Genomic DNA, 25345 nt, shown 5'->3' on the forward strand with positions numbered 1-25345 from the left:
CTCAGACCCTGACGTGAAGCTAAGCACTTTTCCACGTCAAAGACAGTTTTTATAAATATGAGCGCTGGCGTGGATTTAAGCGTACGCACACTTGAAGATCAAATCTGAGCATACGCACGCTTTATATTTCTTTTCATGTGGTGCCAACTTCACAGAAATTATTAAATGTCTATTTAACATCTGACAGGAAAATCTTTGCTAAGAGCACATCACAACATGAAACAGACATCTGAGTGAGTTATGTATGTGTGCTATTATGTAGTAGAATTCACTTTTGTCAACATTGCTTAAATTAGATGAAGGTAAGTGATGTATTAAACAAACAAATCTACTAGGGGTGAGTGGTCAAAGATTTGATGCTTCAATAGGGTGTGTTATGAAATGAGAATCATGCCATTTTGGCCATATGGGGGTGCTCAATGTCTGATTTCACATAGAACTACTGTTTTTCTCCCAATAAGATAATATACAGCCTATTATGATAATGCTAAAAGAAAGAAGCTTTTAATTTTCCATGATCTGTGAGCGACAGAGGAGCATCTTGGCGGCAGGGATTAAAATCTTTAAGCTTTATCTTACTACTCTATGTAACAAACACAAATGTCATGATATTCTTTGTAAAGCTGAGATTCTAATCTTTCTGCTGTAACGCAACTCTAAAACGAGGACAACTGTAAAGTGTTTTTTGTCCGTCCCCCCCCCCCCAGTTTAAGTTAGTACATTGATGATTCAGTTCGGTTCAACAACTGTGAAAAGTTAATCAATTATGGAATGTGTTCAAGTCATCTATAAAGCAGCTTTGGAGAAAACCGCTTCCAAATATTAAGTGTCCCCAACTAAGCAAGCCAAGTGGTGACAGTGGCAAAGGTCATTAATACATCTTGTAAAGGAGGTTAGGGTTTAGAAAACGTCTGGGATGTCTATAAGAACACAAAGTCCAGTGATACAATTCTATATGACCACTTTATTTATTTATTGAAGCAGGTAGAGCAAAGATTAGCAGGAAGTACATGATGTGAATATGGGTGTGTATGTGGTTTCTAAACAAGAACAGAAATACAAACAGTTGAATCAAAATAAACCATAAGACACACTATTTAAATAAAGACACAAATTTACATTGCTCATGAATTGCTCATCACGCACAGCCCTTACAAATCAGGCAGCTCCAAATTCTCTCATTCTATTGTGCATCAATGCAGGCATTTTGTAAATTAGGACCCATTAGTATATGGCTGCAGTAATTGGCTAATTAACAGAGGGCTATGAGTAGCCAATTAAGGAGGAACCAGGACCAAGCAAGTGAAGTTGAAGAGTATTAAAAATAATTGCAATGACAAATATACTCCAATACAATGACAAAAAACGAAACTTTAATACAAATTAGTGCTGTCAAACGATTAATTGCAAAATAATTTTTTTGTTTGCATGATATATGTGTGTTCTGTGTATATTTATTAAATATACATAAATACACACACATACAGTATATATATATATTGAAAATATGCACGTCTATATTTATATTCATATAATTGTTTATATATTTTATATTATAAATAAATATTTAATATATAAACATAACCTATTTTAGCCTATATGCTTGTGCATTTATATATACAAAATACATTTTACGATTATTATATAATAAATATATGCAATTATTCGTTTGACAGCACTAGTAATAATTAAGACATTTAATACAATGCTTGCAAAACAAAAAAACTAAAAACTCAGTCCCTTTATTAAATCTGCATGTGCTTGCAAAGAACTGATTAGACATTTAGAAACAGCATATTAATATTTGTGACATTTATTTGGACTGGAAAGCATTTGACAGGAAGTGAAGCAGGAGTGAGAAGGACAGAAATAGTAAAGGACCACAAGCAAGGACTCAAGCTCGGGTAGCACAACTGTAGCTCCCCACACAGCTATCGGCAGGATATTTATTTTCTGTTTTGTCATTTTGAGTAACTGTGCTTTATAGTTTCAAGCCTGCTTTTGCTGCTGCTATTACTGCTGCTCCTACTGCTACTGCTGCTCGTCCTGCTGCTGCTGCTGCTGCTCCTGCTCCTCCTGCCACTGCTCCTGCTCCTACTACTACTGCTCCCCCTCCTATTACTTCTAGTGCTGTTCTTCCATAACCTTTAGCTCTTTGTTTCCAAGCCTCCCATTCAATTTCTTCCTGGGCTTTTCTATACATCTCGTTAGTGTAGTGCTGTCCTCCATTCTCCTTCACCATCTTCTCAATCTTCTCCAGCAGTTCAGTGACCTGAGAGCGGTTCTTCATGTCTTCATTATTGAATAAATGAAATCTGTCACCACACATATTAACAAGAGCCTTGAGATCATTATTTTCACTGATATAATCATCTAAGGTTTTTCCCTTCAGCCGATCTCCTCTAGTGAACAGAATGATTGTGTATCGAGAAGCTTCTTCTCCAAAGTTCTCCTGAATCCATTTCACTGTTTTTTTCTCCTCATTTGTGTATCTCATGTCCAGTCTCATGACCAGCAGAAATGCATGAGGACCAGGAACAGACATCTGGACACACTTCACTATTTCATCTTTCAGTTGTTCTTCACTCATGGATGTATCAAACAGTCCTGGAGTGTCGATCACTGAGATTTTTCTGTCCTCCACTGTTTCCAGATGTGTTTGACACTGACTAGTAATAGACTTAGATGACATACCAGTCTTAAACACAACGTCATCGATGATGGTGTTTCCTGCTGAACTCTTTCCTGTTCCAGTTTTACCCAACAGCACAATCCTGAGATCTGATAAAGAGAGAGGAATTTAAGATGTTATTTACACTTCAAAAAATGATCACTTTGCATTTGCCTTTGCTCACTATGGGGCCTCTGCAAACTTCCAGGGGCCTCAAGATGATTTAAAATGACTAAAATAAGACAGAACAAAAATATATAAAAATAAGTTAATTACCACTGTTTTACATAAAGTAAGGTAAGTAACATTGTTTTCATAATAAACATAATTTAATTAACATTATTTACCCCCTCAACAACTTTTTTTTTTTCCATTGAAGAACCAGGGTCCCCATAGTTTTGAAAAAGTTGTATATACTGTATGAGGTCACCTAATTTTAAAAGTGTAATAACTAAAACTGGAAAAGTCATGGAAATGATATACCATGCTACACCAGGATAGTCCATGGCCAGGTGTTGGGTGGTTCTTTGCCTACATACCATGTTTTTGTTTGCCTCTAATTAATGCACACCAAGGCATAGATTATCACTTATATGTATAAGCTGGCGGTTATTATTCCTCTTATTAAGAAACCACAACTAGATTCTAATGAACTGGCAAATTACAGACCCATTTCAAATTCAAAAAGTTGTGTCTGCTCAATTGTGCTGCTCCTTGCAAACAAATGATCTCTATGAAGAATTTCAGTCAGGTTTCAGGCCTCACCATAGTACAGAAACTGCACTTGTTAAAATTACAAATGACTTGCTTCTTGCTTCAGACCAAGGCTGCATCTCATTGCTAGTATTACTTGATCTTAGTGCTGCGTTCGACACTATAGACCATGACATACTCATAGATTGATTTCAAAACTATACTGGTATTCAAGGGTAGGCTTTAAGATGGTTTAGATCCTACCTGTCCGATCGCTACCACTTTGTTCATTTAAATGGGGAGTCATCTCAATTATCACCAGTAAAGTATGGAGTACCACAAGGATCTGTCCTAGGTCCTCTGCTATTTTCAATATACATGTTGCCTCTTGGTAATATTATTAGAAAATACGGGATTAGTTTTCATTGTTATGCTGATGATACTCAACTATATATCGCAACAAGACCAGATGAAACTTCTAAACTACATAAGCTAATAGATTGTGTAAAAAAATGTAAAAGATTGGATGACCAATAATTTCCTCCTATTAAATTCAGATAAGACAGAGATATTACTTATTTGGACCAAAAAACATTATACAGAATCTCTTGGATTACAATTTACAACTAGACAGATGCACTGTTATGTCCTCTAAAGTCAAAAATCTGGGTGTTATATTAGACAGTAACTTGCCCTTTGAAAATCATATTTCCCATGTTACAAAAACAGCATTCTTCCATCTTAGAAACATTGCCAAGCTTCGAAACATGCTACCTGTTTCTGATGCAGAAAGCTAGTTCATGCATTCATGACCTCTAGACTGGACTATTGTAATGCACTGCTAGGTGGTTGTCCTGCATCTTCAATAAACAAACTACAGATAGTCCAAAATGCAGCGGCTAGAGTTCTTACCATGTCAAGAAAATATGATCATATTACCCCAATTTTACAGTCTCTGCACTGGCTACCTATTATGTTCCGTATCATTTACAAAATATTATTACTTGCCTATAAGGCCCTAAATGGTTTAGCTCCTGCGTACCTAACTTGTCTTCTACCACGCTACAATCCAACCCGCTCCCTAAGGTCACAAAGACTTTTGGTAGTACCTAGGATGCCAAAGTCCACTAAAGGAGGTAGAGCTTTTTCACATTTGGCTCCCAAACTCTGGAATAGCCTTCCTGATAACGTTCGGGGTTCAGACACACTCTCTCTGTTTAAATCTAGATTAATCTAGATTGCGTGAAAGTTGCATGTGTTACTATAACAAACACTGTTTTCTTTCAGAATTATCATTGGCTGGTAGAAAGACAAAAAGGTTACATAGACATTTTTACCTAAAAATAAATATAAGGTACAGGTGTGAATAATTAAATTTTAGACACATTGTCAGTAATTTAGCCAGCGAAAATAAAGCCCTAGGAGAACTGTTGTGCATCTCTGATCAACACAGAGCGGTGTTTCATAAATGAATCCACGTTTTTGAATGAATCTAGTGAATCAATGATTCAGTGAGCTATTCATGAAGGCAGTCACTTGCTTCGTTTCTGAATGAATCAGCCATTAGAACGAAACGATGAATGACTGAATGACTCACGGCACATGATGTGCATGTTAATTAATTAATCTCATTAATTTGATTAATTAATTGGCACATTATGTAATTAATTAGATTTTTTTTAAAATATCACTTGACAGCCCTATTTAAAACATAAAAAATAAATCTGTATTGTTTATCCTTTTGATCTTTCACTCAAAAAAATTTAACAAAATTCTAACATATCATTGAAGTAAAACAATTGAAAGTGGGGGGAAAATCTTGTAATTAAATAAATGTTTTTCTCCAATGAATGTTGGCCACAATTATTGGCACCCCTAGAAATTCTTATGAGTAAAATATCTCTGAAGTATATTCCCATTCATATTTAAATTTTTTTGCACACCAGGGTGACTAGGAGCATGAAATTGTCCAGCCATGACTTCTGTTCCACAGGATTATAAATATGAGGAACACAAAGGCCAAATTCCCTTAATCATCCATCACAATGAGTACAACCAAAGAATATAGTTCTGATGTGCAGAACAAGATTGTTGAGCATCACAAAATAGAAAGTGGCTGTAAGAAAAGAGCTAAAGCATTAAAAATCCCCATTTCCACCATCAGGGTAATAATTAAGAGGTTCCAATCAACTAAAGATGTTAAAAATCTCCTGGGAAGAGGACATTCTCCACGCTCCACTGTTACCTCCGGATCCCCTGGAAAAGGAAAAAGGACATTCACCCTCAGATAAGCCCCTGGAGACATTCCCATTCCCCGCCTGTTCACCTGGACATTCTGCTCATCTCATTCGCCTCTGCTACTACTCAATAAACCTGTTGATTGTATTGCACTTGTCCTGTGTCTATCTGCTGACACACATGTTGTTCAGGAGGGTTTCAAGGAAAATTATCCTCAAATTCTCAAGGAAAAAACAATCTCCAGCAAATTCAGTTATCAGACATGACTGGAGCTTCAAATGGCACTGGCTTCTATGGTCAGATGAAACTGAAAAAAGAGCTTTTTGGCAGCAAACTCACCAGATGAGTTCGGTACAGACAAGGATAAAAAGTAAAAAATAAATAAAAACCCATGCACAAGGTTAAGTATACTGATGGATCTTTAATGTTGTGGTCTGTTTTTCTTGTTCAGATACATGGCATCATGGATTCTATCAAATACCAAAAGATAAAAAAATCAATACCTGACTGCCTCTGTTAGAAATCTTTTAATGGCCTGTGTTTGGACATTCCACCAGGACAACAATCCAAAACAAACATCAAAATAAACACAAAAACGGGTCACTGAGCACAAAATTAATCTTTTACCATGGCTGTCCCAGTTCCCTGACCTGAACCCTACCGAAAATGAGTGAGGTGAACTGAAGAGAAGAAGCTGTGAATCTAAAGGATCTGGAGTGATTCTGGACGAAGGAATGGTCTCTGATCTCTTATCAGGTGTTCTTCAAACTCTTCAGGCATTATAGGAGAAAACTCAGAACTGTTATCTTGGGAAAAGGACATTACAATAATTGTGGCCGACATGAACTAGAGAAAGCATTTATTTCACAATGAGATTTTCCCCCAACTTTCACTTGTTTTTTTTTCAATGACAGGTTAGAATTTTGTGAATGTTTTGAATGAAAGATAAAAAGGATAAACAATGCAGAATTATTTTCACAGCTGCCTTTGCTCATATTTACCAAGGGTGCCAATATTAATGGAGGGCACTGTATATATACATATACATGTGTGGTGAAATAAAATGTTTGTAAAAGTAAAATATGACCCCTTTAAAGTGCTTTGTATTGTAAATGATTCTAAGTCTTTAAATATTCCAAAGTCAAGTAAACCATTATTCAATGAAAATTTTGATGTCCTCCATTGTTCATTGCTTTCCACATTTCTTCTTTTGTGTTCCACAGAAGAAAGAATATTAACAACACGAGAAAGTCAACAACACAAGGGTGAGTACAACTGTCCTCAGTTGAACTGTTGCATGTTCAAATTGGAGCTTTAGAGCTCTCTTATAGTTCAGAAATTTAATCTTATTATTAAAATAAATGAACAAATAATTCAATAATTGCAAAAAACATCTTTATCAGTGGCAACTGATGACAAAATACAGGATGTGTTTAAATATTGGTGACAAAATAGGAAAATAAAAGACAAACCAAATATATTTAAAATAACGTGGACCGATGGATTCAGTAAAAACAGCAGAACAGGCTGAAACATTTAGAGAACTGCTTTCTTATTGTTTTGTATTATTGAGTTCCTTAACAACACTTGTGATATTTGTGCTGAGCAAGAGAAACCTAATCTGCCTTCTCATGCTAATACAGACAAACAGAGCAGGTGCATAAACACAGGTGAGCTACAGTCATTTTGAGTAAATGAGTAAATAACAGGCTCTATTTATGCCTTTAAAGGAATGTTTGTTTTTGTCTATAATTACATTTAATCAAATTGACAAAACCATACAGTTCTCTTATATTGAATCACGATGCTCTAGTCTATGTATTCATACTAATGTTATTATTGAGTCAGGCACAATATGCCAAGTGGGAATGGTTTAATTTTGTTTTAACAGGTTTTTACCTGACCAACTAGAAATATTACTTTCTATTTAACTATTTAAAATTCTGTAATTTAAGATATTTTACTTTGGACAAAATGAGATCCATTTCTGGCCAGTTGGGGAACATGAGTTCAATTATTTCTTTGTTTTTGTTTCTGATCATTATGCTTAAAATGACTGTGCCTTTCTCAAGAATAAATAAATAAATAACAAGTGTGCTTATTTAATGTTATTACATCCACAGTATGTAATGCATTTACTATGTATTTTGTTGAATATCAATAACATTGTTAGAACACTTAGTTGGACTGAATGGCACAGCTTAGTTATGATTGTACATATTTGACCTGTATGTTATACTGTGTATTAAAATGCATATACCCTTCTTTTATTATCATATGGTAATGTTACAAATAGCCTACTATTTAATTGATGTACAAGTGAAGACAAGATGATTCAGGAGTTTATCACTGCTTTATAGGTGAATTATACTAAACCCTAATACAAATTTATTTAAATTAATATAAAATACAATTTAAGTTAAATAAATAAATGAATAAACTGGCCTTTACATATTGATGCCATTATTGTTTTAAATACTTCTGTTGTTGTAGTGTGCTGATCTTCGATTACATCATAACAAAATGAACAATGGAGGAAGAAAGGAGCGCTTCACTCAGAGCTGTTTTACTTTTTAAAAACGAGAAAAATGGCAGTAGAAAGGAGGGTGGGGGAGCAAAACGTTTTTTAAAGGTTTAACTTGTTTTAATTTAGTTTGCATTCTAAAACTTCTACGCCGTGTTGATTTGTTTATTTATTGTGCGTTGAAGACCATGTTCTTCTAGAAAGACACTGGAATATCAGCAGCGCACTGGAACTAGTTCTGTGTAACCTGCCAATACGGACATAGGCCTAGTTCTACACACAAAATATCTTTGTTGGTTTTGCTTGTACGTTTAAAGAAAGCATATCTTTTAACTGACCTGAATGTCCACTTGCAAATTTTCTATCCATTCTTTCGCCGCTTCTGTACATTTTCTCTCTGTCCTTGTTGTGGCCGTGCAGGGAAATATACAGCAATGTCTACTTTTAACAGAATGGGTGGAGTCAGAATCAGAATCAGACAGAGCTGTTATTGCCAAGTATGATTGCGCATACAAGGAATTTGTTTTAGTGTCATAAGCTTCCAGTTCACAGAGACAACAACAACACACAGACGATAAAAATAAGATGAGAATAAAAAATACAGATGTAAATATAAATAGACAAAATAAATAAATTGTATGTACGTGCTATAGATGATAGAATGGAATAGATTAGAAAGACATGCAGGGATGTACTAGGATGGAGGTGGTAACAAATATATATAAGGTTATTGCACATTTTTATTGCATAATGGGGGGGGGGGGGGCATTTAACTGTTCATTAACTGGATTGCCTGGGGGGATAAACTGTTCTTGTGCCTGGCTGTCCTGGTATTTGGGGCTCTGTAGCGCTGGCCAGATGGCAAAAGTTCAAAAAGGGGATGACTTGGATGTGAGGGATCCAGAGTGATTTTCTGAGCCCTTTTCCTCACTCTGGATGTATACAGTATTTGAAGGGTGAGCAGGGGGCCACTGATAATCCTCTCAGCAGTCCGAATCGGTCTCTGTAGTCTTCTAATGTCTGAATTTGTAGCTGAACCAAACCAGACAGTTATAGAAGTGCATAGGACAGACTCAATGACGGCAGAGTAGAATCAGTGTGGTGTCATCTGCAAACTTCAGGAGCTTGACAGAGGGGTCTTTAGATGTGCAGTCATTGGTGAAGAGGGAGAAGAGCAGTGGGGAGAGAACGCAGCCCTGAGGGGCACCAGTGCTGATGGTGCGGCTGTCTGACATTAATTTCCCCAGTCTCACTAGCTGCTGCCTATCTGTCAGAAAGCTGGTGACCCACTGACAGATAGAGCTAGGGACAGAGAGCTGGGTTAGTTTGCTCTGGAGGAGTGTTGGGATGACCAGTGTATGTTGCTCGTGAGAAGGTTTTTCAGTGAGAGTAAACAATATGGACTACCGTGCGTGATGAAATATTTTATATCCTATATAAAACATCTGAATAAGTTACTTTGTGTGTTTTTATAAGCTATTCAGCCATGTACAGTACAGTATGAGAGCCAGTTGCATTTTGAAGGCCTCGAGGCCAAATTAACGTCGGTTACTGACTGTGTAGGCCTTAAATAATTTGTATTTTTTTACGGCGCGATAATGTTTTCATGCTCTATATAATATAAAATTATATAGAGCATGTGTGTTCACTGCTGTGTGTGTGCACATTGGATGGGTTAAATGCAGAGCACGAATTCCGAGTATGGGTTACCAGAAAAAGACCTCTAAATATAAAACTGTTCTAAGTGAACAACTTACTTTGCTCAAAAGTTGCAGCTGTGTTGATGCTGGATCATCTTCAATCATGCTGGTTTAGCTCCAGTGCCGCTGAGACACACCAAATACTGACAAAATAGGAAATTGTCATGTTTCAGGGTATTTCGGTTTGAAATGATGGTCTGTAGCAATCGATCCAGTAACACTGAACCCGTAACATTCCTAGAGTTTAGAGAAACAAATAACTTCTGCCCGGTAACAGGAGCAGCCACAACCCCAGATTTATTTCAACAAAATAGTGAAAATACAGTTTATATAGTGGACTCTCTTCTCAGCTGCAACAAAACATACAGTAACAAAAAAGCCTTTATGCTTATATCATTAATACAATCAATGCTGTTCATAGCAAAACAACACGTACTAAAAAATAACAAGAAGAAAAGCATCTGGGTCCAGACAGGTAATGATAAAAATGTAATACTCCAGTTATGTCCCTTAATATAATACATTTATTTTTCATTTCAACCCTATACATCTAAGGTTTAGTTCATGTACAAATGTATTTATTTGCTTACAGAGAGCAACGACTATTAAACCATTTGCATTCTATACAAAATGTCCCGTCCAAAGAGCATGAGCTAACAAGGAATGAAAATGCACATCTAGCATATAAATATATTTTCCCTTGACAAGCAGTATCGATCTCACTTACTATGTACAACGGCAGGAGTAGCAAATCCAATAGCTGAGACTGTACAAATCAGACGATGCAACCGCACCATCCTTATACTGCGTAAAAAACAGGCAGACGCAGCACGGTGCGCATTTCAGCGAGAAGAAACACTGTAAAACGAGAATGTGTGTAAACACGTCAGATGCTGAACTCAAGCGTCGCTGCCGAACAGTCCTGATCTCACAACGCTTGTTCAAAAGAGTGTGCATCGTTAAAGTACCATAGAGGTTTGTCTCTGAAGCATATTTGATCTGTGTTGGATGCAAGAAGTGCTGCATGCACGGTGTGATGCTTCTCCGAGAGGAACTGAGCGGATGGTGAACAGTGCATGACAGAGAGGTGAAAAATAAGATTTCATTTCTGAGAGATCTGTCTTCACCGGTCACTGAAAACGTCCATCTCCACTCCAGTTGGTCGATGATCAAGAATAGGCTTGTTTTGTGGGTGAATGACCTTAAAGATGCTGCAGACCTGAAGAGTACCTTCTCTGGCACGAACCTGGAGTGTAAAGCAGGAGTGTCCGTGAAGCGCCGGCATCCGGTCAAACAGCAGAAACCTGCTCATCTGAAACACAGGAGGACAAGCACGTGAAGTTGAGCTCAAAGCATCACTGCTGGTCTGCACTGAGCACTTCATCAACACTGACTGACAGCAACGCTATTCACACCTGATGGCACTAAAACGCACCCAGGCCACATTTCACCCCAACAGAAATAAAAAAAAGGAATTAATACTTTGTAAAATAAAGCCTATTTTGTACGACGACTGGCTCGTTCACGTGATTAGTTTGAAAAGCACAATTCACACAGAATGGATTTTTCAATTACAATGTGATATTTTTCCATTGTTTTTCTATGTAAACAGATGTGTATGACCATTGTGTGTGTCTTGCATCTTTTGTAGAGTCTCACACATGAGCACCGCATTTTTAAGACCCAATTCGTCCCAATTCTCATACTATCCATCCTAAATAGTATTCGAAAATAGAATTAGTATGTCCCAAATCATAGTATGTTGAAATGAGTATGCTAAAGATTCCTGGACGGTCTACTTCTTCCGGTTAGCATTCGAAGTGCAGATCGATGCACACTCTAACGACTAATATTGCCCACAACACACTGCGTGTTGGACGAGGATACTATAACTATACTATAAACATGCATAAAAAGTGTTAAAAAACTACAAACATGGCAGATATGTGAGACCGACGGACAGGTATAGTGTTTGAGTGATAAATCATCAATATCTAACCTGATGAAAAAAATATTTATTTAATGTTATCCGTGTTATATGTCATCTGCAGCAACGTTGTGAACTTTTATAATGATACGTTTGGTCATTAACTTGTAAATGCATAATTATGCAAACACACGAGGAGAGTTCTGGGCATGAAAGACCTGAGATTGGCAGATTAATGTGCCTCTTCATTTCTAATAGATTACACTAATGTTAGGCTGCTTTTAGCCTTTCCCTGGAGTTTGTTCACTCTCCGGCTATGAAACTTGGTAAGTAAATAATTAAATAAATTAGCATGATAATATCGTGTATCTCACAGTCTGATGGTAGGGCGATATGACTATAGGAGTATATCGCCCAACACTGCGTCTCGCATTTTTAGACGTGTTCTGTGTGAACGGTCCCTTACACTGTAAAGCACTTCTGCATCACCACAGTAGGCCAATGATATATGAACAAACGAATTAGCCCCACCTCCACCCAATCACACCAGCTCAGCCTACCTGCTCCACTTTCACTCAGTTAACTAGAGTAGTAAACGCTATACAGTGGCATATACAGTATTACCTTATATCCATATACTGATTCTGAAGAAGAGGCAGTGAATTATCCTAATTTACATATTCATGTATCAGAATTGTAATGCATTCCCTATAATATCACACACATAACATAATTGGCTTATTTGCAGCTAATAATGTGTTGCTTCAAACCTTGATTTCCACCAAAGGGGGTCTTTAACGCTTTCCCTGCCATTGACAGAATTTTCTGGCTTTCTGTGTTTTCACTGTTAGATGGTAGGGGGCGCTATTACGATTCTTCTGAAAGAGTACAGAATCCTTGGATCAAAACATGGTGAAGAAGGTTTCCCCGGTAACGGCTGTAAACAAAGCAGCGCTGCGCTCATGAACGCTACTTTACCAGATAAAGTTAAAACGCCATCGAAACGTTTCTGAAGACGGTCGGTTTCCTTCAAAGATACACTCATATAAATCACCCGCGCCACATTTTGACCTTGAAACGTGCAGTGCTCATGTTTATTCAACATAGTCAAACTGTGGTAAATTAATGTATGGAAAACACTGGTAATGTATACTGAAATATTGGAAATGTGTTTAAAAATCATATCGTTATTGAACAATATTTTATCGCGATGTATATTGATATTGAATTATTGTCTAGCCCTACATTAGTCTGAAACAACACATTACAAAAAGCCAAAAATCACTAAATTGACTAACGCATGAAAAACAGTGTAGTGTCCTGCCTTAATATCAGCTTCGTAACAAATACTAGCGTAATGCAGAAATAGGGTTGCAAAAAGGTGGAAAGTTTCCAGTAAATTTCGGAAACGTTCCAGCATTTTTTGGAATCTTCCAGAAATTTTGGGAAAATTTCCGGACATTTTCCACCCCTTTGCAACCTTATAAGTAGTCAAAAATTAAATTTTTGTAGTGTAAAATACCGTTTAGTTGTTCGGATTGAGGGGTGAAATGCGAGCCGGACGTGTTTCTCTGCCCTGCAGGGTTTGACCACATACCCTCCTCACTATCAGCGTGAGAATGGAGAGTAACACTGGGCGGTCTGGACAGGTTCGGCTCGGCCAGGCTGTGTCGCAGCTTGCACCTCTGCAAGGCCACACTATACTCGGGTGGCTTTACGTGGGTCAGCCGCAAGGCTCCTCCGTCCTGCGTGTCGCCCAGCGTTAGGCCCTGGTAGCCCGGCGGAGTGGGGGGCGGCGCTTTGAACCTATTGTCTTTGCAGGGTGACGTTACACAGTACACTGGCAGGAAGCAGGAGGAGAGGTGCAGGAAGTGATGTGATGAGGGGGAAGGAGCACAGAAAGAAACAAAACACACACAGACACACATACACAGACACAAAGCAAACATTAATGAATGAAAAGGGGTACGTAAATCAAAAAGACATTCACTAAGACACTGACACAGCTGCACCAATCACAACACAAGCAGACTTGCATTAACCTTCAGCCGCTTGACACAAACAGGGCACAAAACACGGCCTGAGCTCATCAAGTTTCTTCTTCTACAGTAAAATATGTTTCTGATTGAAGAAAATTAAATAAAAATAACTCGTTGAAAATTTGCTCATTGTGACTCATTTTGCCAGAAATGGTCATATTTCACTTTGATTAAACGCATCACATGGTTACGTGACACCAGTTTGTGCCCTATTTGTGGGAAGCGCAGGACATCCTAGGTGAATCTTTTTACTGATATAAGTGTCCTAGAGGCATCAAGACACAAGCGAGCCAGAAGAGCTGCACATTTATCATCTAACGAGAGGACAGTAAAATCTGCTGGTGTCACACTCAGAAGCCGGAGCTCACCTATGAGTCCCTTCTCTGTGCTGGACGTAACCGTCTTGTACGAAGCATCTGTGCTTTGCTGATCTTGCGTCTTGCGTTTGATGGTGCCGTAGCTGCCCTCGTAGGTGTCCGACAGAGAACTGGAGGACGTCCAGCTCTGTCTGGACTGACTGAGCTCAGATCCGTCTCTGGAGCAGCTGTCCTCGGGCAAACCCAGGCCGATCTCCACCTCGGCGATCGGGCCGCCCATGGGCGTGTGGCGATGGTTGAGCAGGTCCGGAGCTCGCTGGCCTGGAAGAGTCTGGAGGTTGTCGTGGGAGTTACTAGAGCAGGAGGTCCAGCTCCCGCGACCGCTGTCGGCCATCTCAGAGATGGAGGTTTGCTCGTGCACCGTCAGCTCCTCCGCGCTGCTGGAGCACGTGAAGCCGGAGTCCCTCACGGCGGCGTGTCGGGCCGAAGATGAACTGGGATGAAAGAAAAGCACACTGACTAAACATGCATCGCATTCAACTGCAAAACATGGTGCACGTTTAAAATATTCTGTAGATGTTTTATTCAAAATACGCTGTACACATGAATTCAAATTTGTTTACATACTAATTTATCAGTACACACAAATTAGCATTTGAGCGATATAGGATGATATGATAATTGTGTTTAAAGAAATGCAATTAAGAGATTTTGTGTCATTACTAGTAAAAATCTGTATATTGAATGTGTTAAATTTACATTTAGTCATTTAGCAGACGATTCATCCAAATCAACTTACAAATGAGGATAACAGAAGCAATAAATAATGTTCTCATCCTTCCTGTTATGGACAGAGTTTACATTGAATTAAATGGCAGATGCAATTTGTTGTGTAACCAAAATACCAATACTATCCAGAAAAAAATAAACTTTATGCATAATGTGGTACACTTTTAATCATGCTTTACTACTTTCATCTGCTAGGACTTTAGTTTTACCATTTAACAAAGTTTCTTAAAGTTTTATGAAGGTAAATTTAAGACCAAAGTAAAATAATTTAAAACCAAGTAAAGAAAATGTAAGAAATAAATCAAATGGAACACAGTATGTCAATATGGTCTCTAAATGGCAATGTCTTTTATTAGCAATGCTTCAAAGTTTGGAAATCTCCATTACTTTTTAATTAATTTCACCAAATAAAAAAAACTCTGCTCCCGACCACTAGAACATGGAAATAACTTTTACTGTACCTTCTGATCACACTGCAAAAAAGTGCTGTTCTTCTTCAGTATTTTTGTCTTGTTTTCAGTGCAAATGTCTAATACTTTACTTGAGTAGCAAAATAAGAAGTCTATGAGAAACTGATCAAAGTGAAGTTGTGAGTTTATGATTAAAACAAGAACAAATATCTGCCAATGGGCTAAGAAAAGTCAACTTAATTCAAAGGGAAAGCATAAACTCACTTCATCTTGTTAAATTTCTCAGAAAACAAGACTTCTTCAAATAGCATCTCAAGTAAACGTATGTTGATTTAAGGATGTATTGGAAGACAAGACAAAAATACTAATCAAAAGATATTAATTTTTACAGTGCATGCAACATATAATGCCATAACTTTCTGCACCAATTTGAGGCATTAATTTGTAGAAGGCTGCATTAAGACCCTGATATTTCACTCTTTATATGGCCTTAAACTGAATGTAAGCCTTTTTAATAAAACCCTGAGAATGTTTGCTCAAACTCATTTTACAGCACAGACATCATGAATCCAGCAGAAGCGATTCGGATCAAGCTGCTTAGCTGGAGACTCTCTGAGGTGTTGTGGGATACGCTACCTCGTGCCGGGCCGACTGCAGTTTGCGGGCGTCTCTGACGGGACGCTGATGGTGGGTGCTGTGGGCACGGAGTCCACAGAGCCGTTACTGACGATGCTGGAGCGGGAGGAGATCTCGCTGGAGTCGGACAGGTCGGACCTGCCGGCGGGCAAGAGTGCGTAACCTATGAGAGAGAGAGGAGACAGAAGATCAGCACATCTGTCACTCTCGCAGGTAGGGATGGGTATCGTTCAAAAATGTCCGATATCGATATCATTACCGATACCGATATCTTGACTTCGATACCAGTTCCTGAACAATACTTTTTGATACCAATTTTTTTCAATCAATTTTAACAAGATTACATTACTGTATCTCAAAAAAACTTATTTTTTCAGCTTGATGACGTTTATACAGACAGGATAGGTTACCCAAAAATGAAAATTCTGTCACTAATTACTCACTCTCATGTCGTTACAAAATCTTCGGAAACACAAATTAAGATATTTCTGATGCATTCTGAGAGCTCTCTGACCCTCCCATAGACAGCAAGGCTCAGAAACATAGCAAGGACATCGTTAAAATAATAACGCATGTATGCAGATACGCTTTTTACGTGGTTTTACGCTTTGATCTGAACGTAAACAGCACATCCGCATACATATGTTGCATATGTTGTTCATGTATGTGATACTCTTCAAAATTGCACTATAGGGTGACGCAGAGCAGACGAATTGTTGAATAAAGTCGTTATTTTTGTTTTCTTCGCGCACAAAAAGTATTCTTGTAGCTTCGTAAAATTACGGTTCAACCCCTGATGTCACATGCATTATTTTACTGATCTCCTTGCTATGTTTCTCTGCCTTGATTGTGTAAGGATACTTGCTGTCTATGCAGGGTCAGAGAGCTCTCGGGATTCATCAAAAATATCTTAATTTGTGTTCTGAAGATGAACGAAGGTCTTACGGGTTTGGAACGACACGAGGGTGAGTCATGAGTCTTTAACTCCTGAGCCACTGCACAAAGGAACAAAATGTAACCAACACAATAAATCAGTGCAAATACTTTTTAAAAAGTTCAAATAGTTTTCAGTTTACACATCTGTTACACTACACTAGTGCGCGTTTGTTTTAAAGCGAATGGCTCAGACAGAATCATAATTTCTATTAATTTTCCACTGATTTACTGATGAGCATTAGCTGATTCCAGCGCTGTCTGTCTGCCTGTGTTCTCTCTTCCACGAGCAGCTAGCACTGTTCTGACTCAACGTAAATAACATTTTTCAGCAACATTACATGGCCAAAACACACATTAGACGGCAGTCGGAAGTTATTACAAAGACTCGATGGTGGTTTAAAGTGAGTTTTGAGTAAAAGAGGAATATAAATCTTATTTATTGTCTTATGTAGCATGATGCTACAATGTGCATGAATGGTCATGTAACACGGGCTAGGGTCGTGTAGTATGGACGGAGAAGATCTTTCCTGAAACACAGTGTCAATGCCAGTATGGATGAGGATCGTTTTCATTTTATAACAAAAATGCACCAGTGTAAACGTAGCCTTACATCTAAGGGGGTTGGGACTAGGGTTGGGAATCGAAAATCAATTCCAATTCCAGAATCGGATACTTAAGGTCAGGATACTTGTTGTAAAATTTTAATTTTAATTCCACCTATAAATTCCTGTGTGGGCATCTTTTATATTTAGGTGGCGAAAAGTGGCTGTTAAATTTGTCTTTGAATCATTAATTCAAAAGATTCATTCAAAAACACTGATTCATCCATTAATGAAACAAGTCAATCTTGAGCGAGTCATTGAATCATTCCATTCATAAAGTCCATGAGATCTGAGGCTGATTTTTATTCATGATATTCAGCAGAAATTAAATGTTTTGCAAAAAGAGACAAAATAAATAAGTTTGATATCTAAATGTTTTAATTTTTTTAACCACTTTGGAACCGAAAATGGGAATCGATAAAAATTGGAATTGATAAGCAGAATCGGAATCAGAATTGATAAAATTCGAACGATAGCCAACCCTAGTTGGGACACTTTCACACTACAACCTCACATGTGAGCCACATCTCTGAGTGTAACAGGTGTAGACTAGTAGGTGTGTTCGTCTTGACCCGGACCGACTGTGCAGACCGATCGGTGTACTGCAGTACCGCGAGAGCTATAGAGAGCTGACTGCTCTGTACGCTTTCGAATCGCTCTTGTGGATGTGAAACACTGATCGATCTGCGCCGCGCCGCTTCTAGCGAACACACCTAGTGCTGCAGGCTTATTGGCTCACTGACGCTGATGAGATTAACCCCTTAGGTATCGAAGTTTGGTACGAGAAAAACATCTCAACGACAAGATGTTGTGGTATCGAGGCAATTTGGTCAGTGCCTAAAAGTATCAAACTCGATACCCAGCCCTACTCGCAGGACATCGCTGAGCACGACACGGACCCAACGGCGCAACGCAAACCTCTGCCTTTATTACACAATTGATGGAGAGCTCACAGTCTGATCATTACAGAGAAACAGTGAAGAAGAGTCTCAACTATGACACATGAAAGCATCCGGTCCTGATCCTGTCATCTTTCACTCACCTTCTGAGAAACACCAACACTGATGGTTTTGTGCAAAAAATAACCAGAATGAATCACACATTCAACATAATCGGGCATACAACCTGGCACAACCTTTCTTGACATGCAACTTCAATTATTCAAATGAACGGATGAATCTGAAAAACTGAATGTGAATAAATGACTACAGGGTCTTCATCTCTGGCTGAACTACACTGATGCGGAGGAACATGAACAGCACATAATAACCAGTCACACAGTTTTCCTTCTCTTGTGTCTGTCTGTCTTCAGACTGTCTGCCTGCTGCTCATCCTGTCTCACTGTCCCAGTTCTGTCCCTGGACTTGCTCCTGTCTCTCAAGAGTCTGAAGGGGGACCTGAAGCGCTTGCGTGTCTCTTCCTGTCCCTGTCTGTTCTCTTCCTGTCTGCTGCTCTGACAGGTCATCCTCAGGATCTGTCTCTGAAGGAAAGCCCCACCTATGCCATACGAGCGTCCGCCTGCCGTCCTGACGCCGCCCTCACTGGCCAGAGACGAGGACGAACCCGACAGGTTCAGCTGGCCGCAGTTCTGTCTGGGAGCTCCGCCCACTGTGAGGGAATGATGGGAACATTTCAGAAACACTGAAGCTTGAATTTCACGAAAGACATGATTAACACTGTAAAGCCTGACATGAGAAATAATATTTAGAAACAGTTTACTGAACCTTTAGACAAAATCATTTTAAAAAAGGTATTTTTTGTATCATATTTAATACATCAGCCCTTCATGTCTCATATGTGACCTTGGAACACAAAACCAGTCTTAAGTTGCTGGGGTATATTTGTAGCAATAGCCAAAAATACATGGTATGGGTCAGAATTAGCGATTTTTCTTTTATGCCAAAAATCATTAGGATATTAAGTAAAGATCATGTTCCATGAAGATATTTTATAAATTTCCTTCTGTAAATATATCAAAACTTAATTTTTGATTACATTTACATTTAGTCATTTGGCAGACACTTGTATCCAAAGCGACTTACAATTGGGGAATACAAATAGCGATTAATCTTGATTAGTAATATGCATTGCTAAGAACTTCATTTGAACAACTTTAAAGGCAATTTTCTCAATATTTTGATTGTTTTGCACCCTCAGATTCCAGATTTTCAAATAGTTGTATCTCAGCCAAATATTGTCCTACATACCATACATCAATGGAAAGCTTATTTATTCAGCTTTCAGATTATGAATAAATCTCAATTTAAAAAAATTTACCCTTATGACTGGTTTTGTGGTCCAGGGTCACATATAGTCTGATATAGTGAGAATAGGGAGAGGAAAAAACTGCTCAATTTTAATTGAGACCTAAATTAAGCAAAAATATTTAATTTGGTGCAAATTCTGATGCTTGTAAGGTAAACCAATGAGATATTTATAACATTATAGCAGAAACTTACATAAAATGATATAAAGATCACTCGTCACTCTATAGCTCCAATAATATGTCTTAGTAAGATGATATTTAAATGCTTATTTTGATGATCAAAACATAATGCAATGCAATACAATGATGATTGAGAGATCAATTAATAAATGTTCCTCAAAAGTCTGAAAATCAGATTTGAGACTGATTTTTCAAAAAAAAAAAAATGATGTCTGGATAATCAAGTAAAGCAAAGCTGCTTCAGTCCAGTAAGTATTCATCTTAAAATATTACTAATAATATCAATTCTTTTCTAATGCCTACTTTATAAAAATCTGTACAGCAAAAAGACACGTGAAGCACGAGCTGAAGGTGGATGTTAGTACAGTTAATTTTATTATAAACTATCACTGTCATCAAGTTTTAATCCTGTTGATAATTTAAAGGCCTTCGATATCTACGTATCAAATATCGTTAACAACAGCTGTGTCCGTTATGAGTAAATGAATGACAAAAACTTACTGAGCTGAATACAGCTGAAGATCAGGAACTGGAGGCGCAGCCATGTGTTTATTTTAGTTTTCCAGTATCTGATATACAGGTGACTGGAGGTTTGTCGGGGTCGTACCTTTGCGAGGAGATCCCTGTGGGGAGACGGTAGGACTGGAGTGCAGAGACGAGACAGTGGCCGTGTCTTCGGGTCTCTTGAGGCTCGTGTCATCGGCCGTGCCAGCTGCTTTCTTCAGCGTCTGAGGTGAGTTAGGAGCTGAAGAGCACAGACACTGACTCAGTTCAGACAGCAGAGGGAGCCGTACACTAAACCATTATCACTTCCTGAGCTGCTAAAGACATGAACTCTTCCATAAACATATCCGTTTCTCTTTGGATTGTTTATTTTCCTCATCTGTTTATTATCAGATTTATTTTTCTTGCTTCAAGCATAAACTCACTTAATTTTGATACAGAAAATAAGACCTAATATCATAGGTAAAATATCAGACATTTGTAATAGAAAATAAAATAAAAATACTGAGTAAGAAAATTATTTTATAAAATTATTAAAAGTAATTTCATCAAATTTGATGATCTGGTTGATTTTGAAATTGCACAGATAATGTATAAAGCAAAAAATAGTTTTTTTTCACTTCCAAAATGTATTCAGAGACTGTTTGAAATGAGAGAGTCAGTATAAACTTAAGGGTAAAGAATGTCAAAGGAGTGAAATTATGGAATAACAATGACAAGGAATTCAGAATGTGTATATCACATTACAATTTAAAAAAAATAAAAAAATAAAAATAAATATACGTATAACTCAAAATGAATAATTTGCATATGAACTACTTTAAACAGTTGTATTAATTTATAAGATGTTCAATTTTGTATAGTATAACAGTCTTAAGAAATGCAATTTTTTCATCTTTTTGTATAAATCTAAATTTAGTAGTGGAATTTTAGTAGCTTATGAAAAATAGTAAATAAAATAAGCTTCAGCTTACGCCTTTTTGGTTATAATGTGAAATTATTATAGAATTGTGTCTGAGGACTGAAAAAATCTAGATGATGATGAACACAGTCAGACATGCGGCATGTAATCTATCACTTCAGGAAGATTGTGATGGCTACGTACCGAAGGCAGCGGACAGGTCTTTGGCAAAGCTCTTCTTGCGCAGAGGGTACAGGCTGACGGGAGGAACCTGCAGCACCTGAGAGACGCGGTTCTGAGACTTGGCTGAAGACACACCGGAGCGCATGGACACCGGGGACATCTCTGATTTAGTGGACCGCCGCTCGCTCAGGTTCTTAGACACTGCAGGAAAACACACAACACTTGCTCAGATGTTGATGATCTGACCAAAGTGACATCTGACCAAAGATGTCACTTTGGTCAGATGTTTCATTTGGAAAGTGTGTTTGTGCATCTCTGGTACATCAATGGCATTCAGATATTTATTAGGGGGAGCATCCGTCCATCTTACTGATCCCAAACTTTTGAGCGGCATATATATTTTTTTTATTTTGAAGTATTAAATATATAAATAGTATATATAAAGTAAAAAATAATAGAAAATTAAAATTAGCATTGTATTTTTAAGTGTAATATAAAATAACTATTTTTATTTAATACTCACTTTTTATTTTAATGTTTATTAGTATTATTGCACTTTTATTATTTTATAATAAATAAATAAATAAATAAATAAAGTGCAATAATACTACTATTGCTATTATTAATTCTTACATTTTTTATAGTTATATTTAATGTGTTATATTATGAGTAGTGTGAGCACCAAATGCATCCCTGGCTATAGTTTAAAAAAAAAAAAAATAAAAAGCCCTATTCGAGATTAACAAAAAGAACCCAAACCACTTTACATAACAAGCTCAGTAATTCAACAGACAGCACAGGCTGCTGATCAGAGTACGCACGTGTGCTGTAGGCCGCTTCACACTGCAGCGACATGATCTGGAACTTCTCCTCGTCTGTCTCCACCTCCAGGTGTGCCAGGTACTGCTTCACCTTACGTGCCATCTGGGCGTCCTCGTACAGCTTCTTGCCGTTGAGCAGAGAGCTGCGCCTCACGCGCTTCTTGTGATTGCCCTGAACGTCCAGCAGGTTTGAGTTGGTGCTGCCCTGACTCAGAGACCTGAGGAAACGGATGAGGAGTGAGACCAACAACTAACAAACACACCAGGTGCTTCATTCCTGATGTTCACTAATAAATGGGAGGACAATCACAAACAGAAAAAAGACAGTAACATCCACAAAAGTGGAATGGTGTCACGAATAAATGAAACTTGATGATATACAACTTTTTTCTGGTCTTGCAAAGAAAAAAAGTCTTTTCTGTGAATCTTGTTTTTCAAGCATAGTTTATGAGCTTCTTGCATGTACACTGCCGGTCAGTAAGAACAAAAAAACCTTTATTCAGTAAGGATGCATTAAATTGAGCAAAAGTAATTTTATATATAAAAAAAAGACATTTCTCTTTCAAATAAATGCTGTTCTTTTGAACTTCCTATTCATCTGTGATTCCTGAAAAATAAAATGTATCACGGTTTCCATAAAAATATTGGGCAGCACAACTGTTTTCAACATTGATAATAATCAGAAATGTTTCTTGAGCTGGAAATCAGCATATTAGGCAGATTTCTGAAGGATCGTGTGACACTGAAGACTGGAGTAACGATGCTGAAAATTGAGCTTTGATCATAGCAATCAATTACATTTTAACATATTTTCACATAGAAAACAGTTACTTAAAATTGTAATAATGTTTCACAGTATTACTGCTTTTGCTGTATATTTCATCAAATAAATGAGCATAAACAGCCTTGGTGAGCAGAAGAGACTTTTTTCAAAAACATTAATTATTCCAAACATGTGACCAGTAGTGTATTTGCAGAACTCTATTTGCAAAAGTCCTTCCATTTATTTGTGAAATATGAAACATTAAACCTCATGTACTTGCACTCTAAGCAAACAATGACTACAGCAGCGTAATGCGGCCATGCAACAAGTTCAGTTCCATTAATGCAAAAAATACACAAATAAATCAAAAGTGACGATCATGATCTGTTACATGAAGATCAATGGTTGAGAGAGAGGAAGGAAGAGTTGCAGGAGTTGGTGTGTCCAGGTTAATGGTCATGACACATTCAGGACATGCAGGATAGCACACTTACCCTAAACTCTTCCACCTCTTCTTCCTGCAAGCAAAGCCCATGAGAGGCAGAAAACAGGTGAACAGAAAGAGAGAAACACTCAGACAGACAGAAAGCACCACCAACAAAGACTAAACTTGATCCTATCAGAGAAAGGGAGAACACATCTGCTGCATGTGTGCGAGCGACTCGGTGACAATGAATGAATTTGAAGTCTACATAAAAACATCAAAAGGTAAAACGGATGAGATTTTATCCGACTGGACTGTGAAAAGTGAGTGAACAGCTACTGGACTCACTAACTTTCCCACTCACACAGTCTACAGGACGGGTTTTCCCCATAAGAGTGAGATACCATCACAACAGTGAATATTTCACAATAAGTTCAATTTTGATTTCTTGTGGAGTTTCAGTTTCAGTTGTTGACTCTTTCATATCCTGTCACGTAGACCACTGAATGCGCCTCTTTAAATGGTTCCATGGTGCATAACCTTGGCATTTAAAATAAAATGATCCCAAACGTAAGTGTGGAGCGTGCAGCTGTGAACCACTTCCACCGCCGGTGCTGCGGCAAAACACACTGTTGCTCACATGAAACATTATTTATGTAAGTATTATTACACAAGTGAGGTGCAAAGTTTTGTTTATAAGAGAAATAGGCCTAACGGGTTAGCAGACAAATATTACATCGTGACCATGTTTTTGTATTCATGCTGTTTGATAAATTTAAAGCCAAACACAGCTTTGTGTTCTGTTTTGCCGGTTGGTCACGAATTTTATAATATTTATTGTTTCTTTTCCCAAATCCTTACCGTCTCACCCTCTAATTTCGCAGGTTTATTTTATAGTGGTGCACTTTTAATCACTGTTTTTGCATCACTTACTGTGGTAAACATGCGGGGGGAAATGAACGATTTCGTGGCCATGAATTAAGAATTAATTTCTATAAATCATGTTTTTTCTAGGGAACAAATGAATGAAATATGGACAGTGGCCACAAATAAATAAGTTGTAGGAATGAATTATATATATATATATATATATATATGTATATAATTCATTCTAGATATATACTGTATCTATATATACAGTATATCTGTCCTGCTCGTGTCCGCAGAATGTCTGCAGTCTTCACCTCTGTCTGAACATGAGCGCTGGGTCCATGTTGGCTGACGTCATGCGCACCACATTTCGTATTTCCTTGGCGATCATTCGTAACTTTTCGAAATTCACCAGGCCGTCAACGCTCGAATCGTTACCTGAGAAAGATAAGAGATGACGGACAGTTTTAAGACCTGACACATGAAAAGTATTTTTAACAATACAGACACATGTGCAGAGCTAGCTAGTCTAAAATCTGGATCCAAAAGTAATCAGACTCCAAAAATAAAGTACTCGTAATTAGAGTATATTAAATTTTAAAATGCTCATAATCAGATTACACTTTTTTTATAGATTACAAGATTACATATTTTTCACAGAATGGCAGTAAATTATTCATAATTGATTGATCCTCCCTAATATTCACAAATGTCATGTAAATAAATTTGCAAACCAGTAATTGAAACAAATAATTATGCTTAATAAACATGAAAACAAGTTTTCTGGGTGTGAAATATTTTTGTCCAGACTTCCAGAATCAACAGTTACTGAAGGTAAAAATAAAAGTTTTTTAGTTCTTTTCGCAGTCATCAAGAAAAAACGAGACAAACCACACACGTGCGAGGGTTAATGTTTGTTTGTGTAATGCAGGGATTCCCAAATGTTTTTGT

The 25345-nt window shown here is 37.6% G+C and overlaps 2 protein-coding genes across 5 annotated transcripts in view; both read right to left on the minus strand.

Annotated features, from left to right (window-relative positions):
- Positions 1-1843: 1843 nt before the first annotated feature.
- Positions 1844-8575, minus strand: LOC306856221 (GTPase IMAP family member 4-like). The gene is made up of 2 exons (XM_079395362.1): positions 8465-8575; positions 1844-2781 (listed from the first exon to the last, which is right to left on the minus strand). The coding sequence occupies exons 1-2, from the start codon at positions 8514-8516 to the stop codon at positions 1982-1984; spliced, it is 852 nt and encodes a 283-aa protein (XP_079251488.1). The 5' UTR covers positions 8517-8575; the 3' UTR covers positions 1844-1981.
- A 1514-nt stretch (positions 8576-10089) lies between these two features.
- Positions 10090-25345, minus strand: part of LOC306856220 (rap guanine nucleotide exchange factor 6-like) — a 94797-nt gene continuing 79541 nt past the window's right edge. For 2 of the 4 annotated variants that reach the window (XM_079395358.1, XM_079395361.1), the window contains 9 exons: positions 24709-24832; positions 22338-22555; positions 21538-21717; positions 20536-20673; positions 18980-19090; positions 15945-16107; positions 14161-14603; positions 13276-13593; positions 10092-11138 (listed from right to left, as the gene is read on the minus strand). In XM_079395358.1, the coding sequence (XP_079251484.1) occupies positions 11116-11138; positions 13276-13593; positions 14161-14603; positions 15945-16107; positions 18980-19090; positions 20536-20673; positions 21538-21717; positions 22338-22555; positions 24709-24832 (1718 nt within the window). In that variant the 3' untranslated portion in view covers positions 10092-11115. Of the gene's footprint in view, positions 11139-13275; positions 13594-14160; positions 14604-15944; positions 16108-18979; positions 19091-20535; positions 20674-21537; positions 21718-22337; positions 22556-24708; positions 24833-25345 lie in introns of all 4 variants that reach the window. The other 2 variants (XM_079395359.1, XM_079395360.1) reach the window with 2 other exon arrangements.

The sequence above is a fragment of the Barbus barbus genome, assembly GCF_936440315.1.
Source record: "Barbus barbus genome assembly, chromosome: 36".
NCBI lineage: Eukaryota > Metazoa > Chordata > Actinopteri > Cypriniformes > Cyprinidae > Barbus > Barbus barbus.